The 17,747-nt window shown below is 41.4% G+C and overlaps 1 protein-coding gene across 1 annotated transcript in view; it reads left to right on the top strand.

Annotated features, from left to right (window-relative positions):
* The first annotated feature begins 440 nt into the window (after nucleotides 1-440).
* LOC141225086 (mycolipanoate synthase-like) overlaps nucleotides 441-17,747 on the top strand; it is a 121,292-nt gene continuing 103,985 nt past the window's right edge. The window contains exons 1-3 of the mRNA XM_073667013.1: nucleotides 441-607; nucleotides 4,827-4,899; nucleotides 14,786-14,939. Coding sequence (XP_073523114.1) covers nucleotides 4,842-4,899; nucleotides 14,786-14,939 — 212 coding nt within the window. The 5' untranslated portion in view covers nucleotides 441-607; nucleotides 4,827-4,841. The remainder of the gene's footprint in view (nucleotides 608-4,826; nucleotides 4,900-14,785; nucleotides 14,940-17,747) is intronic.

Here is a 17,747-nt window from a genome sequence, read left to right as displayed (position 1 = left end):
GGTAACTTTTTTTGTAAGAAAAAGCCATGAATCAAATGTGAACAGAGCTTTAAAATGGCAGTTTCCTAAACAGAGACCAATGTGAATCACATAAGTAATTTCCAACCACACTGTAAAAATGGAAGCTCTCCAGAACATCTGAAAATGAATGACTGTAAAAAAGGTAAGCAACTATATGTGACAAATCCTTCTAGAAACTTAAAAATACTGTGTACACCAAGTAAAAGGAAGGATTAGTGGTAATGAAAACGCATTAATATTTGATGAAGCGTGTCAAAAGGTTATGAAATAAAAGACTGTGGTGAAAGAATAGAATGAACGTCCAGGAGTCTGTTTATAATCCAACAAAGAAGTCAGAATCATTAAACAAAACAATATTTGCTAATTCGTAGACAAGGCAAAGTTATACTCATCCCTACTTGACATTTTCCATTTCTAGATTAAGTCATATAAATCTATCTCTCAGCACTTTGAAATGTTTTATCACAGCCAGTACTTTTTGTAAGAAAACCCAAGTTATCAAAAATAAGGATGGGCTGGTGGATTGCAAGTACAAAATTAGTGAATCCCATTAGTTTTACTTTCACTCACTGAATATCCCAGGCACGTAAGTATTCCGAGTACTGTTTTTTTTGCTGTTGAAGTCTCTCTTACAAAGGTTGTACCATAACACCGATAATTTGATTTGGAAATTTACATGCGCATAATAATAAAAGTGTACTGACGTTAAACATGACCTTTTTAACTAGTTCTAGCAAAAACATTAGTTACTGGAAGTTAAGATAATCTATTTTTTATTGTTTTATAATTTTAATAATAGTAAGTTGCATGACACTTTGAATCTGTTTTTTTTAGAAATAAAGATCTGTTCCTATGCTAAAGATATTTTTATGCTATATAAATATAGATTAATTCTTGCATAGTAAAGGCAGCTCTCTAGTGCACTTTGTGCATCAATTCCTTGATCATGATTCCTCTTTTTGGTCCATCACTGCAAATATTACTGGCTACATCCATACCCCTTCAGGGGCAACTATTTTGACCTTTAAGGACACAGCAATTTTTTTTTTAATTAATGTGTTCCATGAATCATAGCTGTTCAATTTTTCTGTTGTAGCAAGTACAAGGTGTATTTTTTAATGATATTATTTTGTAGTAAGCTTGTGTTGGAAAACTATTATCGTTCTTTTTGGGGGGGAGGAAGGAATGGAAAGGCAATTGTGCAATTTTTTAGGAGTTCACTTTGCATAAGTGATATTATAACTTTATACTTCAGGTTAGTATGATTGTGGTAATAGCACATTTATATATATTTTTAGCTTTAATTCTTTTGCCCAAGAACTTCTAGTTACATTTAAATATCATTTGGTTTTGTGTTGCCATATTTTGAGACTTTTCAATCTTTGAGGACTTGTTATTTGAGAGATCATTTGAGATTTTCATTGATACCATTTTGAAGTATGCTTAATTATTTTCTTGCTTTATATTCTGTTTTTTTTTATAAACAGCAATTCTAGCATTGTAGTTTTCACACTAATATAACAACAATGTTATAAATTACAGTACTAGGGAACCTGGAAATGGGAAAGAATTAAAATATACATATAGGGCCGCGTGGTGGCTCAGTGGTTAGCACTGCAGCCTTGTAGCGCTGGGATCCTGGATTTAAATCCCACCAAGCACAACATCTGCAAGGATCTTCTCCCCGTGTTTGCGTGGGTTTCCTCTGGGTTCTCTGGTTTACTCCCACACTCCAAAGACATACTGATAGGGAATTTAGGTTGTGAGCCCCAATGGGGACAGTGATGATGATGTCTGTAAAGTGCTGTGGAATTAATGGCACTATCTTTTTTAAATGCATTTCTGGGTTGAATAGCCATAATAATCCCTGGCATACTTTCTTCAATAGGATGTTGATATTGAAAGCAGAGGTGACACAGTATAAAATAAGCTCATAAGCTCCCACTAGTGGCAGCTGAAACAATTTTTTCTATCTTTAAAAAGTAATTCAACGTTTGCTCTTATTTATATGAAGTTGATTTCTTTATTGCAAGTAGATTGGTGGGGGTCGGGGTCATGAAACCCACAACAAGTGCTCAAAAAAGCCTAGAAAGGTGATCAGCTTTGGAGTCAGAAACGCACAGCTCGTGCTTCAATGCACACACAGAGCGGGTTACAGATACACTAGACAGCCTAATCTTTCTACTGCATCCATACTACACTATGTACCGTATTTTTCGGACTATAAGACGCACCTAGGTTTTAGAGGCGGAAAATAGAAAAAAAAATGTAAGCAAAAAATGTGGTCATGATGCCCTGTTAAGGGGGAGGGGGTCTGCTTATATGGGTAATGTCCCCCAATTATGTTACTATCCCCCATCATTGTATATATGGCCCCCTCCTTCCTGTTATACGTGGCCCTCATTCCCATCCTGATATGCATGGCACCCCAATCCCCCTTCCTGGTATGCATGACCCCCCTCATCCCTCTTCCTGGTATGTATGGCACCCTTCATCCTGGTATGTATGCCCCCCTTACAACCATCCTGGTATGTATGGCACCTTCGTCCCTCTTCTTGGTATGTATGGCACCTTCATTCCTCTTCCTGGTATGTATAGCACCCTTCATCCCTGTATGTATGGCCTCCCTCATCCTGGTATGTATGGAACCCTTCATCCCTTATGTTTGACCCCCCTCATGCCTCATCCCTGCATGTATGGCCCCCCTCATCTCTGTATGTATGGCCCCCTTCATCCCTGTATGTATGGCCCCCCTCATCCTGGAATGCTTGGCACCCCCTGATCCCCGTTGCGCTGCACATAAAAAAATAAACAATTATACTCACCTCCTCTCTCCTCCAACACTGTGTCCCACTCTGTGCTAGAATAGTCACTGCTCCCCATGCCGGGACTGCGTTCGTGGGGAGCAGTGACTATTCATTCTCCCTAATAGCGCACACACTGTAGCCGCAGCGCGGCTCCTGCTGTGCTCTGTCAGTGTGCCCGCTATTAAAGACCATGAATATTCACCACATCCATGGGAGTAGTGAATATTCATGGTCTTTAATAGCAGGCACGCTGACAGCCAAGCGCAGCAGGAGCCGCACTGCGGCTACAGTGTGCGAGCTATTAGGGAGAATGAATGGTCACTGCTCCCCACGAACACAGTCCCGGCGTGGAGAGCAGTGACTATTCTGGCACAGAGCGGGACACAGCGCTGGAGGAGAGAGGAGGGGAATATAATTGTTTATTTTTTTTCTGTGCAGCGCGATGGGATCAGGGGGTGCCAAGCATACCAGGATGAGGGGGACCATACATACAGGGATGAGGGGGGGCATACATACAGGGATGAATGGTGCCATACATACCAGGAGCCCAACTGCAGGCACAGTGTGCCAACTATTAAGGAAAATGAATATTCACTGCTTCCCACTCCCATGGGCGTGGGGAGCACTAAATATTCATTTTCTTTAGTAGCAGACACAGTATAGACTGCAGCAGGCGGCTGCTTCCTCCTGTGCCCCGCTTCACCACTGATATAGCTTCCCCCACACCCACCACCACCAGGACCAGCTCCAGGTTTTTGTGGGCCCTGGGCGAAAGAGTCTCAGTGGGCCCCTTTAACACATACCACGATTCATGATGCACAGATACCGCAGAGAAATATATATATATAGTACAATGCCGAAGATTTCACTTACATTACATGACCGATATCTATTGTAAATTCCACAATAGCTCAGAAACCGGCGAATCGCTCCATACAGAATACTGGCCCCCATAAAATGATCCATACAGGATACTGGCCCCCATAAAACGCTCCAAATGGAGGCTGCTCCCCCCACATAATGCCTCATGCAGGCTGTTCCCCCCCTTATAATGTCCCACTCAGGCCGTTCCCCCCTTATAATGCCCCATGCAGGATGTCACCCCCCTTATTATGCCGCATGCATTATGTCACCCCCCCTTATAATGTCCCATGCAGGATGTTACCCCCCCTTATAATGCCCCATGCAGGATGTCACCCCTCCTTATAATACCCCATACAGGATGTCACCCCCCCTCTTATAATGCCCCATGCAGGATGTCACTCCCCCCCATATAATGCCCCATGCAGGATATTCAGGGCCTCGGCACTTGCCCGGGTACTGACGCCAGCCCTGCCTACCACTAACAACCACTGTATTTATGTATATCGGACTATAAGACGCACCCACCACTTTTCTCCAAAATTTTGGAGGAAAAAAGTGCATCTTATAGTCTGAAAAATACGGTATGTGCCAAAAGTTGTGCGCTCCTGAGCTGTGCACTTCTTGGGGGATTTTTCAGCAATCAGTGAGTATCTCAACAACCCAGATCCTCACCAATTTACTTGCAATTAAGAGAAAAATAACATGTAAAAAATAATAGCAAATCTTTAATAATTTTTTAACCTTATATCTACATGAACAAGACTTGAAACTCAATATCAGAAAAAAAAACCTTAGCAAAAAAATTAAGCCCTAGAAATGTTAATGTGATAAAAAGTGGATATTCACTTAAAGTATGGTACAAATACACATTAGTATGTGAGTATTATTATATCCAATAATATACTTTCAACGCAAGGACAATTTAAATTAAACATACCTTTTGACAGTGGGAACTAAAAAAGTGTACAATGTTAGCATAAAAGCAGAACTTATTTTTCTAAGAATTTCTTGAAACGATGCATTGCACTAACATTTATCAACTTAGATACGAAAAAATTCTGTTCAGCAAAATGGTAGAAATAGTAATTGCTTTCCATCATAAGACCCGTGCTTCTATCTATTTTTTTTTTTTAGAACTCAAGGATCAGGATGGAGGAGGCAGAAGATCACATAGCAGTTTTTGGCATAGGATGCAATTTCCCTGGAGGTGAGTATTATAAACCATGGTTTACAATTTAAAGGGATATTCCCAAAAAATCATTGATAATTTACTGCTGGGGTGGGGAACTACTGACTCACGGGCTGTTTATGGCCTGCAATTTCATTTCCTCCTGCCCCGGCCCCATTTTGCAAGCCGCCATTTAATTCATCCTTAAAGTGAGCGCAGCAGTGCATGCAATGAAGAATGCCAGCGTCAGGAAGTTCTTTGCGAGTGGAGTTAGTGCGCTCTGCCAGTGTATATATACACACACACACTGCTAAAAAAAATAAAGGGAACACTTAAACAACAGAATATAACTCCAGGTAAATCAAACTTCTGTGAAATCAAACTGTCCACTTAGGAAGCAACACTGATTGACAATCAATTTCACATGCTGTAATGCAAATGGAATAGACAATAGATGGAAATTATTGGCAATTATCAAGACACACTCAATAAAGGAGTGGTTCAGCAGGTGGGGACCACAGACCACATCTCAGTACCAATGCTTTCTGGCTGATGTTTTGGTGACTTTTGAATGTTGGTTGTGCTTTCACACTCGTGGTAGCATGAGACAGACTCTACAACCCACAGAAGTTGCTCAGGTAGTGCAGCTCATCCAGGATGGCACATCAATGTGAGCTGTGGCAAGAAGGTTTGCTGTGTCTGTCAGCGTAGTGTCCAGAGGCTGGAGGAGCTACCAGGAGACAGACAAGTACACCAGGAGACGTGGAGAGGGCCGTAGGAGGGCAACAACCCAGCAGCAGGACCGCTACTTCCGTCTTTGTGCAAGGAGCAACAGGAGGAGCACTGCCAGAGCCCTGCAAAATGACCTCCAGCAGGCCACAAATGTGCATGTGTCTGTGCAAACGGTTAGAAACCGACTCCATGAGGACGGTATAAGGGCCCGACGTCCACAGATGGGGGTTGTGCTCACAGCCCAACACTGTGCAGAACGCTTGGCATTTGCCACAAAACACCAGGATTGGCAAAGTCACCACTGGCACCCTATGCTCTTCACAGATGAAAGCAGGTTCACACTGAGTACATGTGACAGACGTGACAGATTCTGGAGGCGCCGTGGAGAGTGATCTGCTGCCTGCAACATCCTTCAGTATGACCAGTTTGGCAATGGATCAGTAATGGTGTAGGGTGGCATTTCTTTGGAAGGTCGCACAGCCCTCCATGTGCTCACCAGAGGTAGCCTGTGTTAGAACCTTGCTGTTAGGTTTTTTTTCCTTTGCTGGTCACATGACCTTGTTGGCCTATTTAATCCTGCTCCGCCCTTCTGGCTTTGCTGGACTTCATTGTATATCTACTTTCTAGCTAGCCTGTGCTCTGTATCTAGCTCTGTTAGTTTGCTTGGTCTACGGACCTCTATGTTCTATCTATTTTGTTTGTTCGTCTGTCTGCTACTATTTCTGTTAGGAGGTGTCCCATATTCCTCCCAGTCCTTAGTACTTGTAGGGATTCCCTCCCCACATCTATAGGTCTCCGTACAGACTAGATTAGGACTTTAGCAGGTCTGATCGCAGGATCAGGTTCCCTGTTACATCGTAGGGATTCAGCTGAGTCCTATAGTAGGGACAGATCTCCTCTCTTTCCTTAGCTTTGGTAGCAGAACATAACAGTAAGTCCAGCCTGCAAATTCTCTAAGGAAAGATTTTTTTTTTTTTTTTTGTTCCATCATGGTGTCGGTTCAGGATTTGGCTAAACACCTGCAGGGACTCTCTCTGGAAGTGGCCGAGCTCCGTCAGCACGTGAGTAACTGTCCTGGAGCATATTTCTTGGAGCCTAAGGTATGTTTGCCGGATTTATTTTTTGGTGAACATCGAGAATTTTTTTCATTTAAAAATGCTTGCTTATTGTATTTTCGTTTGAGACCCAAGTCCTCTGGGGATGAATCCCAGCGCGTAGGGTTCATAATGTCACTTTTGCGCAAAGAGCCTCAGGAGTGGGCCTTTTCCTTACAACCTAGTGATACATGCTTCAGATCAGTGGATAGTTTTTTTTCTGCTTTAGGATTATTATATGATGATCCTGACCGTGTGGCATCAGCTGAGACTGAGTTGAGACGTTTAAAACAAGGATCAGGTAATGTGGAAAAATATTGTACTCATTTTCGTGGTTGGTCCACTCAAACAGGGTGGAACGATTCTGCTCTGAAAAGTCTATTTCTTGCTGGGCTCAGTGAAAGGGTTAAAGACCTGCTAATTGCTTATCCTACACCTGAGGATTTGCAACAGGCTATGCAATTAGCTATACGGGTGGATAGAAGACTGCGTGCTAGGGTTAATGAGAGCAAATCCTCTGCTATGTCAGTTTCTGGTTATGATAATGTGTGTACTAACAGTGGTGAACCGATGGAGATTGGATCGGTGGCACCTCGCTCTCAAGAAAAAGACCGTCGTTTTTCGGAAGGCTTGTGTTTCTATTGCGGAAAATCTGGTCATTTGATTAAAGGCTGTGAGCTTCGTATGAAGAAAGAAAAAAAAATGGTCAGTCACGCCCGTATTGCCTGTTTAAATTCCAAGGGTATATTTTTAGCTGCTTCCACGATTGCTCAGGAAAAATTAATGGAATTTCGGGTGTTTGTTGATTGCGGGTCTACACTGAATGTAATTGATGGGGGATTTGTGGAAAAACTCAATTTAAAACCTGAACCTTTATCATCCCCCATTGCTGTGGTTTCTGTGGATGGCTCCCCTTTGAAGAATATTACTCTCAAGGTCAGTGAATTTCCTCTCACTATTAATGGTGTTCACCATGAGAAATTGGATTTGGTAGTGTTGAATAACTTGCCTTCTCCAGTAATATTGGGTTTGCCCTGGTTAAAATTTCACAATCCTGTACTGGATTGGTCTACCAGTGAAATTAAATCCTGGAGCCATAAATGTTATGACAAGTGTTGTAACGGGCGTATTGCAGCTTTGGATAGGGGAGAATTGCCTGTTCCTATTCAGGATTTTTGGAGAGTTTTTTCTGAGAAGGAATCGCAGGTTTTGCCTCCCCATAGAGACTATGATTGTTCTATTGAATTTGTCCCTGGAGCGATTCTTCCTAAAAGTCGTTTATTTAACTTACTATTCCTGAGAGGAAGGCTTTGGAGGAATACATACAGACAAGTTTGGCCGCCGGTCACATTAGGCCCTCTAAGTCTCCTGTGGCGGTTGGATTTTTTTTTGTAAAAAAAAAGGACGGCGGTTTACGTCCTTGTCTGGATTTTCGTGAGATTAACAAAATTACGGTACGCAATCCTTACCCACTGCCATTGATTCCTGATCTGTTTAACCAGTTATTGGGGGCCAAGTGGTTCTCTAAAATTGACCTTAAGGGGGCATACAATCTGTTGCGCATGAAGGAGGGTGATGAATGGAAGACTGCTTTTAACACTCCTGTGGGTCATTTTGAGAATCTGGTTATGCCTTTTGGTCTTACTAATGCTCCTGCATTTTTTCAGAATCTGATTAATGACATCCTTAGACCTTTGATCGGTAAAAATGTGGTTGTGTATTTGGATGACATTTTGATTTATTCGCCAGATCTGGAGTCTCATTGGCGGAGCGTGCGTGAGGTATTACAGTTATTAATGGACAATTCGCTTTTTGCTAAGCTGGAGAAATGTGAGTTCGCTGTACAGAGAATTAGTTTTTTGGGCTACATTATCTCCAGCAAAGGTTTTGAGATGGATCCGGTTAAGGTTCAGGCTGTGCAGGAATGGCCTAGGCCTATTGGTTTGAAATCGATACAGAGGTTTTTGGGTTTCGCCAATTACTATAGAAAATTCATAAAAAATTTTTCTAGTATTGTCAAACCTCTGACTGATCTCACCAGGAAAGATGCTGATGCGGTTCAGTGGTCTTCTGAGGCCATTGAAGCTTTTGTGTATCTCAAGGAGAGGTTCACCTCTGCTCCCATCCTTATGCAGCCTGATGTTACTAGGCCGTTTTTGGTTGAGGTTGATGCTTCCTCTGTGGGGGTTGGCGCAGTATTGTCTCAGGATAACGGGGATGGATTACATCCCTGTGCCTTTTTTTCAAAAAAAATTTTCGGAGACTGAATTGAATTACGATATTGGTAATCGGGAATTATTGGCTATTAAACTCGCATTTGAACACTGGCGCCACTTCTTGGAAGGTGCGGAATTTCCCGTTCAGGTTCTTACGGATCATAAAAATCTGATATATCTTGATGCTGCCAAGCGCCTGAATGCCCGTCAGGCTAGGTGGGCACTGTTTTTCTCGCGGTTTAATTTCTCCGTTACTTACATCCCTGGTACTAAGAATGTTAAGGCGGATGCCTTGTCTCGCAGTTTTTCTCCCATAGTCGGTGCTGAGAAAGAGGAAAACATTTTACAAGAAGGTGTTGTGATAGCTGCTTTAGACTCCGTTTTGGAAGATGAGATTCTTAAAGCTCAGGAGAATGCCCCATCTAACACTCCTCATGGGAGGTTGTTTGTGCCTGGGACCTTTAGGAGAGATTTGTTTGTTGAGTGTCACGAATCTCGGTTGGCAGGTCATCCCGGAATCTCTGAGACCAAGAGACTGGTGGGTCGCAGTTTTTGGTGGCCTGGATGGCAGAAGGAAGTCATTAAGTGGGTGCGCCAATGTACTATATGTGCTAGATCTAAGTCCTCACATACTCCTGCTGCGGGGTTACTTTGTCCTTTGGAGGTCCCCAGTGCTCCTTGGACACATTTGGCTATGGACTTTATAACTGACCTTCCCCCCTCTGAGGGTTTTACTGTCATCTGGGTGGTCGTGGACCGTTTTAGCAAGATGTGTCACTTGGTTCCCTTCGTCAAACTGCCCTGCGCTAAAACTCTCGCTAAGGCCTTTGTCAAGGAAATTGTCAGACTTCATGGCGTTCCTACTGACATTGTTTCTGATAGGGGTCCTCAGTTCGTGGCTCGTTTTTGGCGTGCCTTTTGTGACAGGTTGGGAATTCATTTGTCGTTTTCGTCCGGATATCATCCTGAATCTAATGGCCAGACAGAAAGGAAAAACCAGGATGTTGAGCAGTTCTTGCGTTGTTTTGTGGCAGACAATCAAGAGGGGTGGTCTGAGTTTCTGCCACTTGCCGAATTTGCTCTGAACAATCATACATCTTCTTCTGCTGGTTGTTCGCCTTTTTTTTGTTGTTCTGGGAGACATCCGTCGTTTGGGTCGTTCTCCAAGTTGGGATCTGCCGTGCCTGAGGAGGAGAATTTTTCCGGTGATTTGGAAAGAGTTTGGACGGATGTGCGTGGTAATCTTCAGGAGGCCAACAGAAAATCTAAAGACTACTTTGATAGGAAACGACAGGAAGTTTTGTTCGCTGTTGGTGACATGGTTTGGTTGTCCTCTAGGAATCTGCGGTTGAGGATTCCTTCTAAGAAATTGGGTCCCAAGTTTGTAGGGCCCTTTAAGGTGCTTCAGTTTGTCAATCAATCTGCTGTTAGGTTGGAGGTTCCTACCTCCTGGAGAATTAATCCGGTCTTTCATGTCTCTCTGTTAAAAAAAGCTGTTGTGTCGGATGGTGACGCCTCTGCCTCTGTTCCTCCGGTGGTGGAGGACGGGGAATATGAAATTTCTCGCATCCTTGACTCTAGACGGTATAGAGGTAGTTTGCAGTATCTTGTGGCCTGGAAAGGTTTCGGACCCGAGGATAACTCTTGGGTGAGGTCGGATGATGTTTCCGCGTCCAGACTTATCAGAGCGTTTCACAGGAGATTTCCTGATAAGCCTGGTCCTAGGGGATCCGGAGGATCCTCTTAGAAGGGGGGGTACTGTTAGAACCTTGCTGTTAGGTTTTTTTTCCTTTGCTGGTCACATGACCTTGTTGGCCTATTTAATCCTGCTCCGCCCTTCTGGCTTTGCTGGACTTCATTGTATATCTACTTTCTAGCTAGCCTGTGCTCTGTATCTAGCTCTGTTAGTTTGCTTGGTCTACGGACCTCTATGTTCTATCTATTTTGTTTGTTCGTCTGTCTGCTACTATTTCTGTTAGGAGGTGTCCCATATTCCTCCCAGTCCTTAGTACTTGTAGGGATTCCCTCCCCACATCTATAGGTCTCCGTACAGACTAGATTAGGACTTTAGCAGGTCTGATCGCAGGATCAGGTTCCCTGTTACATCGTAGGGATTCAGCTGAGTCCTATAGTAGGGACAGATCTCCTCTCTTTCCTTAGCTTTGGTAGCAGAACATAACAGCCTGACTGCCATTAGGTACCGAGATGAGGTCCTCAGACCCCTTGTGAGACCATATGCTGGTGCAGTTGGCCCTGGGTTCCTCCTAATGCAGGACAATGCCAGACCTCATGTGGCTGGAGGGTGTCAGCAGCTCCTGCAAGATGAAGGCATTGAAGCTATGGACTGGCCCGCCCGTTCCCCAGACCTGAATCCGATTGAGCACATCTGGGACATCATGTCTCCCTCCATCCACCAATGTCACGTTGCACCACAAACTGTCCAGGAGTTGGCAGATGCTTTAGTCCAGGTCTGGGAGATCCCACAGGAGACCATCCGCAACCTCATCAGGAGCATGCCCAGGCGTTGTAGGGAGGTCATACAGGCAAGTGGAGGCCACACACAATACTGAGCCTCATTTTGACTTGTTTTAAGTACATTACATCAAAGTTGGATCAGCCTGTAGTGTGTTTTTCCAATTTAATTTTGGGGGTGACTCCAAATCCAGGCCTCCATTGGTTAATAAATTTGATTTCCATTGATGATTTTTGTGTGATTTTGTTGTCAGCACATTCAACTTTGTACAGAACAAAGTATTCAATGAGAATATTTCATTCATTCAGATCTAGGATGTGTTATTTGAGTGTTCCCTTTATTTTTTGAGCAGTGTACATATATATATATATATATATATATATATATATATATATATATATATATATATATATCTATATACAGTGGGGGAAATGAGTATCTGATCTTTTGCTGTTTTTGTAAGTTTGCCCACTGACAAAGACATGAACAGTCTGTAATTTTAAGGGTAGGTTAATTTTAACATCGAGAGATAGAATATCCAAAAAAAATCAAGAAAATCACATTGTATAAATTAGATATTTTTTTTTGCATTTTGCATTGACAAATAAGTATTTGATCCCCAACAAACCATTATGAGTTCTGGCTTCTACAGACCAGTTAGATGTTCCTAATCAACTCGTTACCTGCATTAAAGACAGCAGTCTTACATAGTCACCTGTATAAAAGACTCCAGTCCACAGACTCAATTAATCAGTCTAACCTCTACAACATGGGCAAGACCAAAGAGCTTTCTAAGGAAGTCAGGGACAAGATCATAGATCTGCACAAAGCTGGAATGGGCTACAAAACCATAAGAAAGATGCTGGCTTAGAAGGAGACAACTGTTAGTGCAATAGTAAGAAAATGAAAGAAATACAAAATGACTGTCAGTCGACATCGATCTGGGTTACCATGCAAAATCTCACCTCGTGGGGTATCCTTGATCATGAGAAAGGTGAGAGATCAGCCTAAAACTACACGAGGGGAAACTTATTAATGATCTCCAGGCAGCTGGGACCACAGTCACCAAGAAAACCATTGGTAACACATTACACCTTAAAAGTTTAAAATCCTGCAGTGCCCGCAAGGTCCCCCTGCTCAAGAAGGCACATGTGCAGGCCCATCTGAAGTTTGTCAATGAACACCTGGATGATTCTGTGAGTTATTAGGAGAAGGTGCTGTGGTCAGATGAGACAAAAATTGAGCTATGTGGCATTAACTCAACTCTCCATGTTTGAAGGAAGAAGAAGGATTAGAACAACTCTAAGAACATCGTCCCAACCGTGAAGCATGGTGGGGGAAACATTATACTTTGGGGGTGCTTTTCTGCAAAGGGGATATGATGACTGCACCGTACTGAAGGGAAGATGGATGGGGTCATGCATCGCAAGATTTTGGCCAGCAACCTCCTTCCCTCAGTAAAAGCATTGAAGATGGGTCGTGGCTGGGTCTTCCAGCAAGACAATGACCCAAAACATACAGCCAACACAACAAAGGAGTGGCTCAAAAAGAAGCACAGTAAGGTTATGGAGTGGCCTAACCAGTCTCCAGACCTTAATCCCATAGAAAACTTATGGAGGGAGTTGAGGCTCCAAGTTGCCAAGGGAGAGCCTCAAAATCTTAATGATTTAGAGATGATCTGCAAAGACAAATGGACCAAAATTCCTCCTGACATGTGTGCAACCCTCATCATCAACTACAAAAAACGTCTGACTGCTGTGCTTGCCAACAAGGGTTTTGCTACCAAGTATTAAGTGTTGTTTGCCACAGGGATCAAATACTTATTTCTCACTGCAAAATGCAAAAAAAGGATCTAATTTATACAATGTGATTTTCTTGATTTTTTGGGGGGGATATTCTATCTCTCAATGTTAAAACTGACCTACCCTTAAAATTATAGACTGTTCATGTCTTTGTCAGTGGGCAAACTTACAAAAACAGCAGTGGATCAAATACTTATTCCCCCCACTGTATATACACGCAGCAGTCTAAGTGTCTCCTATGTGAAGTATATACACCAGTCCCAGTCTATCCAATGTGATCCTCACCACTACAGAAGCTGTCACCTCACCAACACCGGAACTGCTGCAAGCCCCCCCCAACCTACTGTCTCCTTCTCAATCATCCTGTAGAATGCAAGCCCACGAGGGCAGAGCTCCTCTCCCCTCTGTACTAGTCTATAATTGTCAGTAGTTTGTTTACTGTATTTGATATCTGTATTTTGTATGAAACCCCTCCTCATGTACAGCATCATGAAATCAATGGTGCTATATAAATGAACAATAATAATATACACCATCACTAGTGTATCCTATGTGATATATATATATAGATATATATCTTTCTCTCTATACATAGAGAGAGAGAGATATAGACACATATACACACACAGCAGTCCAAGTGTCTCCTATGTGATATATATACATGAGTCGCAGTTTCTCTTGTGTGATATATATACACCAGTCCCAGTGTCCCCTATATGAAGTGTATACACCACTCTCAGTGTCTCTCCCCATCTTTTGTAAGGAGAGGACAGCACTCTGTTCCCCACATATGAATGCCCACCACTGTGGGATTCGCTTTTTCTATTTTTTGATACTAAGCACTTTCAAGCACTGAAGCACTTACTGCTCCATGAAATAGAGAGAGATATGGACCTCATGAGTTTCATTGCTCAGATCCCCCTAGCAAGTACACTCCCCTGGTGACATCTCTATACCGAGAAAAGAAACGCGTCGGGATGAATTTTTTATGTGAAACATGGTTTGAGGTCCATAATTGGGTGCTGCCCTTGTCAGGGCGCAATCACCTGCAAAGGTCATCTAACATCTGCTCCAGAGAATTAAGAAGAATCTTTCTTATATGGTAACCCTCTATGGACCAAATGGGTGACACTTTTTTGCACTTCTTTTTGCACTGTGACACTTTATTATTTGTCCTACTTGTCTGTGGTACTTTTTGCTAAGGCAATCTCACTGTAAGCAAGATTGTTTGCCATTTGTTGCCTGGACTAGGAGTGTCTATACTTTGTAATCTATACCTATAGGTCCATGATCTTTCCATGCTATAAAATGATTCTATCAAACACAGTAGTATGTGAGATTTTTTGGCAGGATAAGTTATAAAAAATTTTTATACAAATCATTTTGTGGTACATACAAATTATTGGTTAACTTTTATTATTTCTTATTTTAAGAAATATAAATATATTCTAAACATACATTAAAATTTATAATAGGAAAAATAATAAAAAAGCAAACAATGTTTCTTCTTTCTTTTAGTTTTTTTTGTCTTATAATTATCAACTATTGTGTGATAAAATTATTTTGATACAACTCTCTTCTATAATATTAAAAATGCTCATTTATCAGGAGAAGGAATTGAAAATTTTTGGAAAGTTATTTCTAATGGGAAAAATTGTACAACAGAGATACCAGAAGAAAGATTTGACCTGAAAAAATGGTATGATACGGATCAAGCCAAACCAGGCAAAATATACACCAGTCGAGCAGCTTTTGTAAACGGGTAAGTACACTGGGAGGAATTTTTTCAGCATCTTTAATGAATTTTGCGCCAACTCTGTTATTTTATAATAGCGCTTAAGAAGAGGCAGGTCCTCGTCATTTCCCCTTTTTATGCCATATTTATGATTTGGAACTTTTTTAAAATGGTACACAAAAGTTGCAAACTCACTCCAGTATATGGGTGGGAGTTATGTAAAAAGTGGAGTAATATTTCTAGATAGAATTTTAATATCTGAACTTGTGCCAAATTTATTAAACATTATGTGACAATTTGAAAATGTGAAAATAAGCAGGGACAGACATATCACATGTGTAGTTGGTTCAACTACACAGGGGCCATGGGGAAGGAGATCCAGTCATACATCAGGTTTCTAAGATGCTATTGTGATTATACCACTTTCTCCCTGTGTACATTCTTCTTCTTCAAATCAGGACATTGGGGGAAAGGCCCCTGTGTCTCTCACTGTTTTAGTAGATGCTTTCATATATAGTTCAATATTATCTTTACGTGTGGTCGGTCTCAGAATTCAACTCCTTTTCATATTAGGCCAGTGATTTAGATGTGAATATTTTTTTTTTCTGTCTAAAGATCTAAATTGTATTCTCCGTCTTTACAGGCACACTGTACTGGTAAAGATAAATCTCTACTGTATATACCAGTACTCTAAATACCTGTAATAGAGTAAGATTTTCTACAATACTTCTTCATTACTTGTAAAATAATGAAAAACAAATTACAATAATCATACTTTTTAATACATTTTTTTAAATAAATGTCACAAATCAGTAAATAGCAAACATATTTGGTATCCCTGTAATTGTAAAAACACATACAATACAGTGAAAAGATTATGTTGATTGGTAAATAGGGGAAAAATGCAGACTTTTTTTCTCCATTACATCCATAAAAATAGTTTGTTTTTTTTCTTCATCTTTATTAGTATTAAAATATATAACTATAAATCCATAAAAAAAACATTTATTTTATTAATTTATATAGCGCCATTAATTCCACAGTGCTTTACAGACACTATCTGCACTGCCCCCATTGGGGCTCGCAATCCAGATTCCCTATCAGTATGTCTTTAGTGTGTGGGATGAAACCGGAGAATCCGGAGGAAACCCACGCAAACCCGGGGAGAACCTACAAACTCCTTGCAGATGTTGTCCTTGGTGAGATTTGAATCCAGGACCCCAGCGCTGCAAAGCTGCAGTGCTAACCACTGAGCCACCATGCTGCCTTATATCAATATAAATACCCCAACATCATTAATATCAAATTCATACTCACATTACAGCAATCCAATAACATATGTAATGTTTTTCCCAATGTCTCTTTACATGTTGAACATATATTCTATGAAATGTTACTATTCTATATGGAGTGCAAAAGCTCTATATAAAATAAATATTTGCATTAGTCTACGTCATGTAGTTGAGGAAAGACTTTATCCCATAGATTTTTTGTTACATCACCACCTTCTCTTTCTCATTTCATTCGAATATCCCTAAGAATATCACCATCTTTTTTTACTCGAAATTTCCTTATACAATTTAGACATAATACCTCTCATATTTCTCTGTTTCTCCAAAAATTCCATTACACCATTATCTCCCACTCACTTTTTTTGTATGGCCTTACTTAATTTTACATACCTGAAAAAAATTATATCTTGGCAACCCAAGATCCTGGGTCTCATTTATCAAAACTCTCAAACAGAAAAACAGGATTTTTTTATGGTAACAACCAACAATAGCACAACTTTAATTTGTGAAATCAAATAGGTTTGCCAAGAAATTGCTAAATAGTGAATACTGTAGTGCGGCGGTGTTCACACATTGCGATTTAACAGGTAGTGACCCAAGAATGTCCAACTTAAAGTTTTTCTTATCCAAAAAACTCACACAATGAAGGCAGCTTTATCCTCTGGATCACAGCCGGGTTGTCCACAATAGTCCGTACAAACAAAACACCGTTGCTGTGGGCGATTGCACCGCCGTATCACGCCGAGGTGTGTCAGAAGCTTTGCCTTCCTGGGGCTCTGTGTTCACTTCACACAGGCCTCTATAGTACAGAGCCTCCTGCTCTGCAGCTTGCAAACCAAATACTGACACGCCCAGACCTTTGCTGCAGGTTTTTAAATGGAATCTGTGGCCATGAGCCACTTGTAAGACCCAGCTAGAGGGAATGAACTGCCCCACTGCCACCTGTAGTTCACTCCCAAAATAAAAGCCCATGCCGGGTTTTCTTAAATCCAACTTAGCCAAATAGCTTGACCAAGTTCAAACTTTACTTTTATTCTGCATTGCTACCACAGCTGTGTCAGTGATTGCAATGCACTCCAGAAGGTTCAATAAGCATATATGCACATCCTAGGAGACACATATCGTCCCTCGCATATGATCTCTCTCACTGCCTCACAATACATTATGAAAAAAAAATTTCAAATACACTTCAAATGTGAGGATAATCCCAAATTGAACATAAGGATCTATTCCTAAGAAGAGAGGCTTTCTTGCTAAAAAGTTTGTAATATCATAGGGCAATTTATTAAATTCGAAAAAACTACTCACAACTAGTGTTGAGCATTCCGATACTGAAATATCGGGTATCGGCCGATATTCGCGGTATCGGAATTCCGATACTTAATTCCGATACTATTGCAATATCGTATACCGGAATCGGAAGTTCCCATAATGCAATGAGACATTTTCATTTTATTCAGCCAATGAGGATCCTAAGAAGTGTGGGCACATCCTGTTAGGCATGTAGGCATCTTAACTAATGGCATGGCTGTGATTGGCTGCT

Source organism: Phyllobates terribilis, unplaced genomic scaffold, assembly GCF_046119375.1.
Source record: "Phyllobates terribilis strain yellow unplaced genomic scaffold, ASM4611937v1 Scaffold_402__1_contigs__length_1722832, whole genome shotgun sequence".
NCBI classification, from domain to species: domain Eukaryota; kingdom Metazoa; phylum Chordata; class Amphibia; order Anura; family Dendrobatidae; genus Phyllobates; species Phyllobates terribilis.
This window is presented reverse-complemented; position numbering and strand designations above follow the sequence as displayed.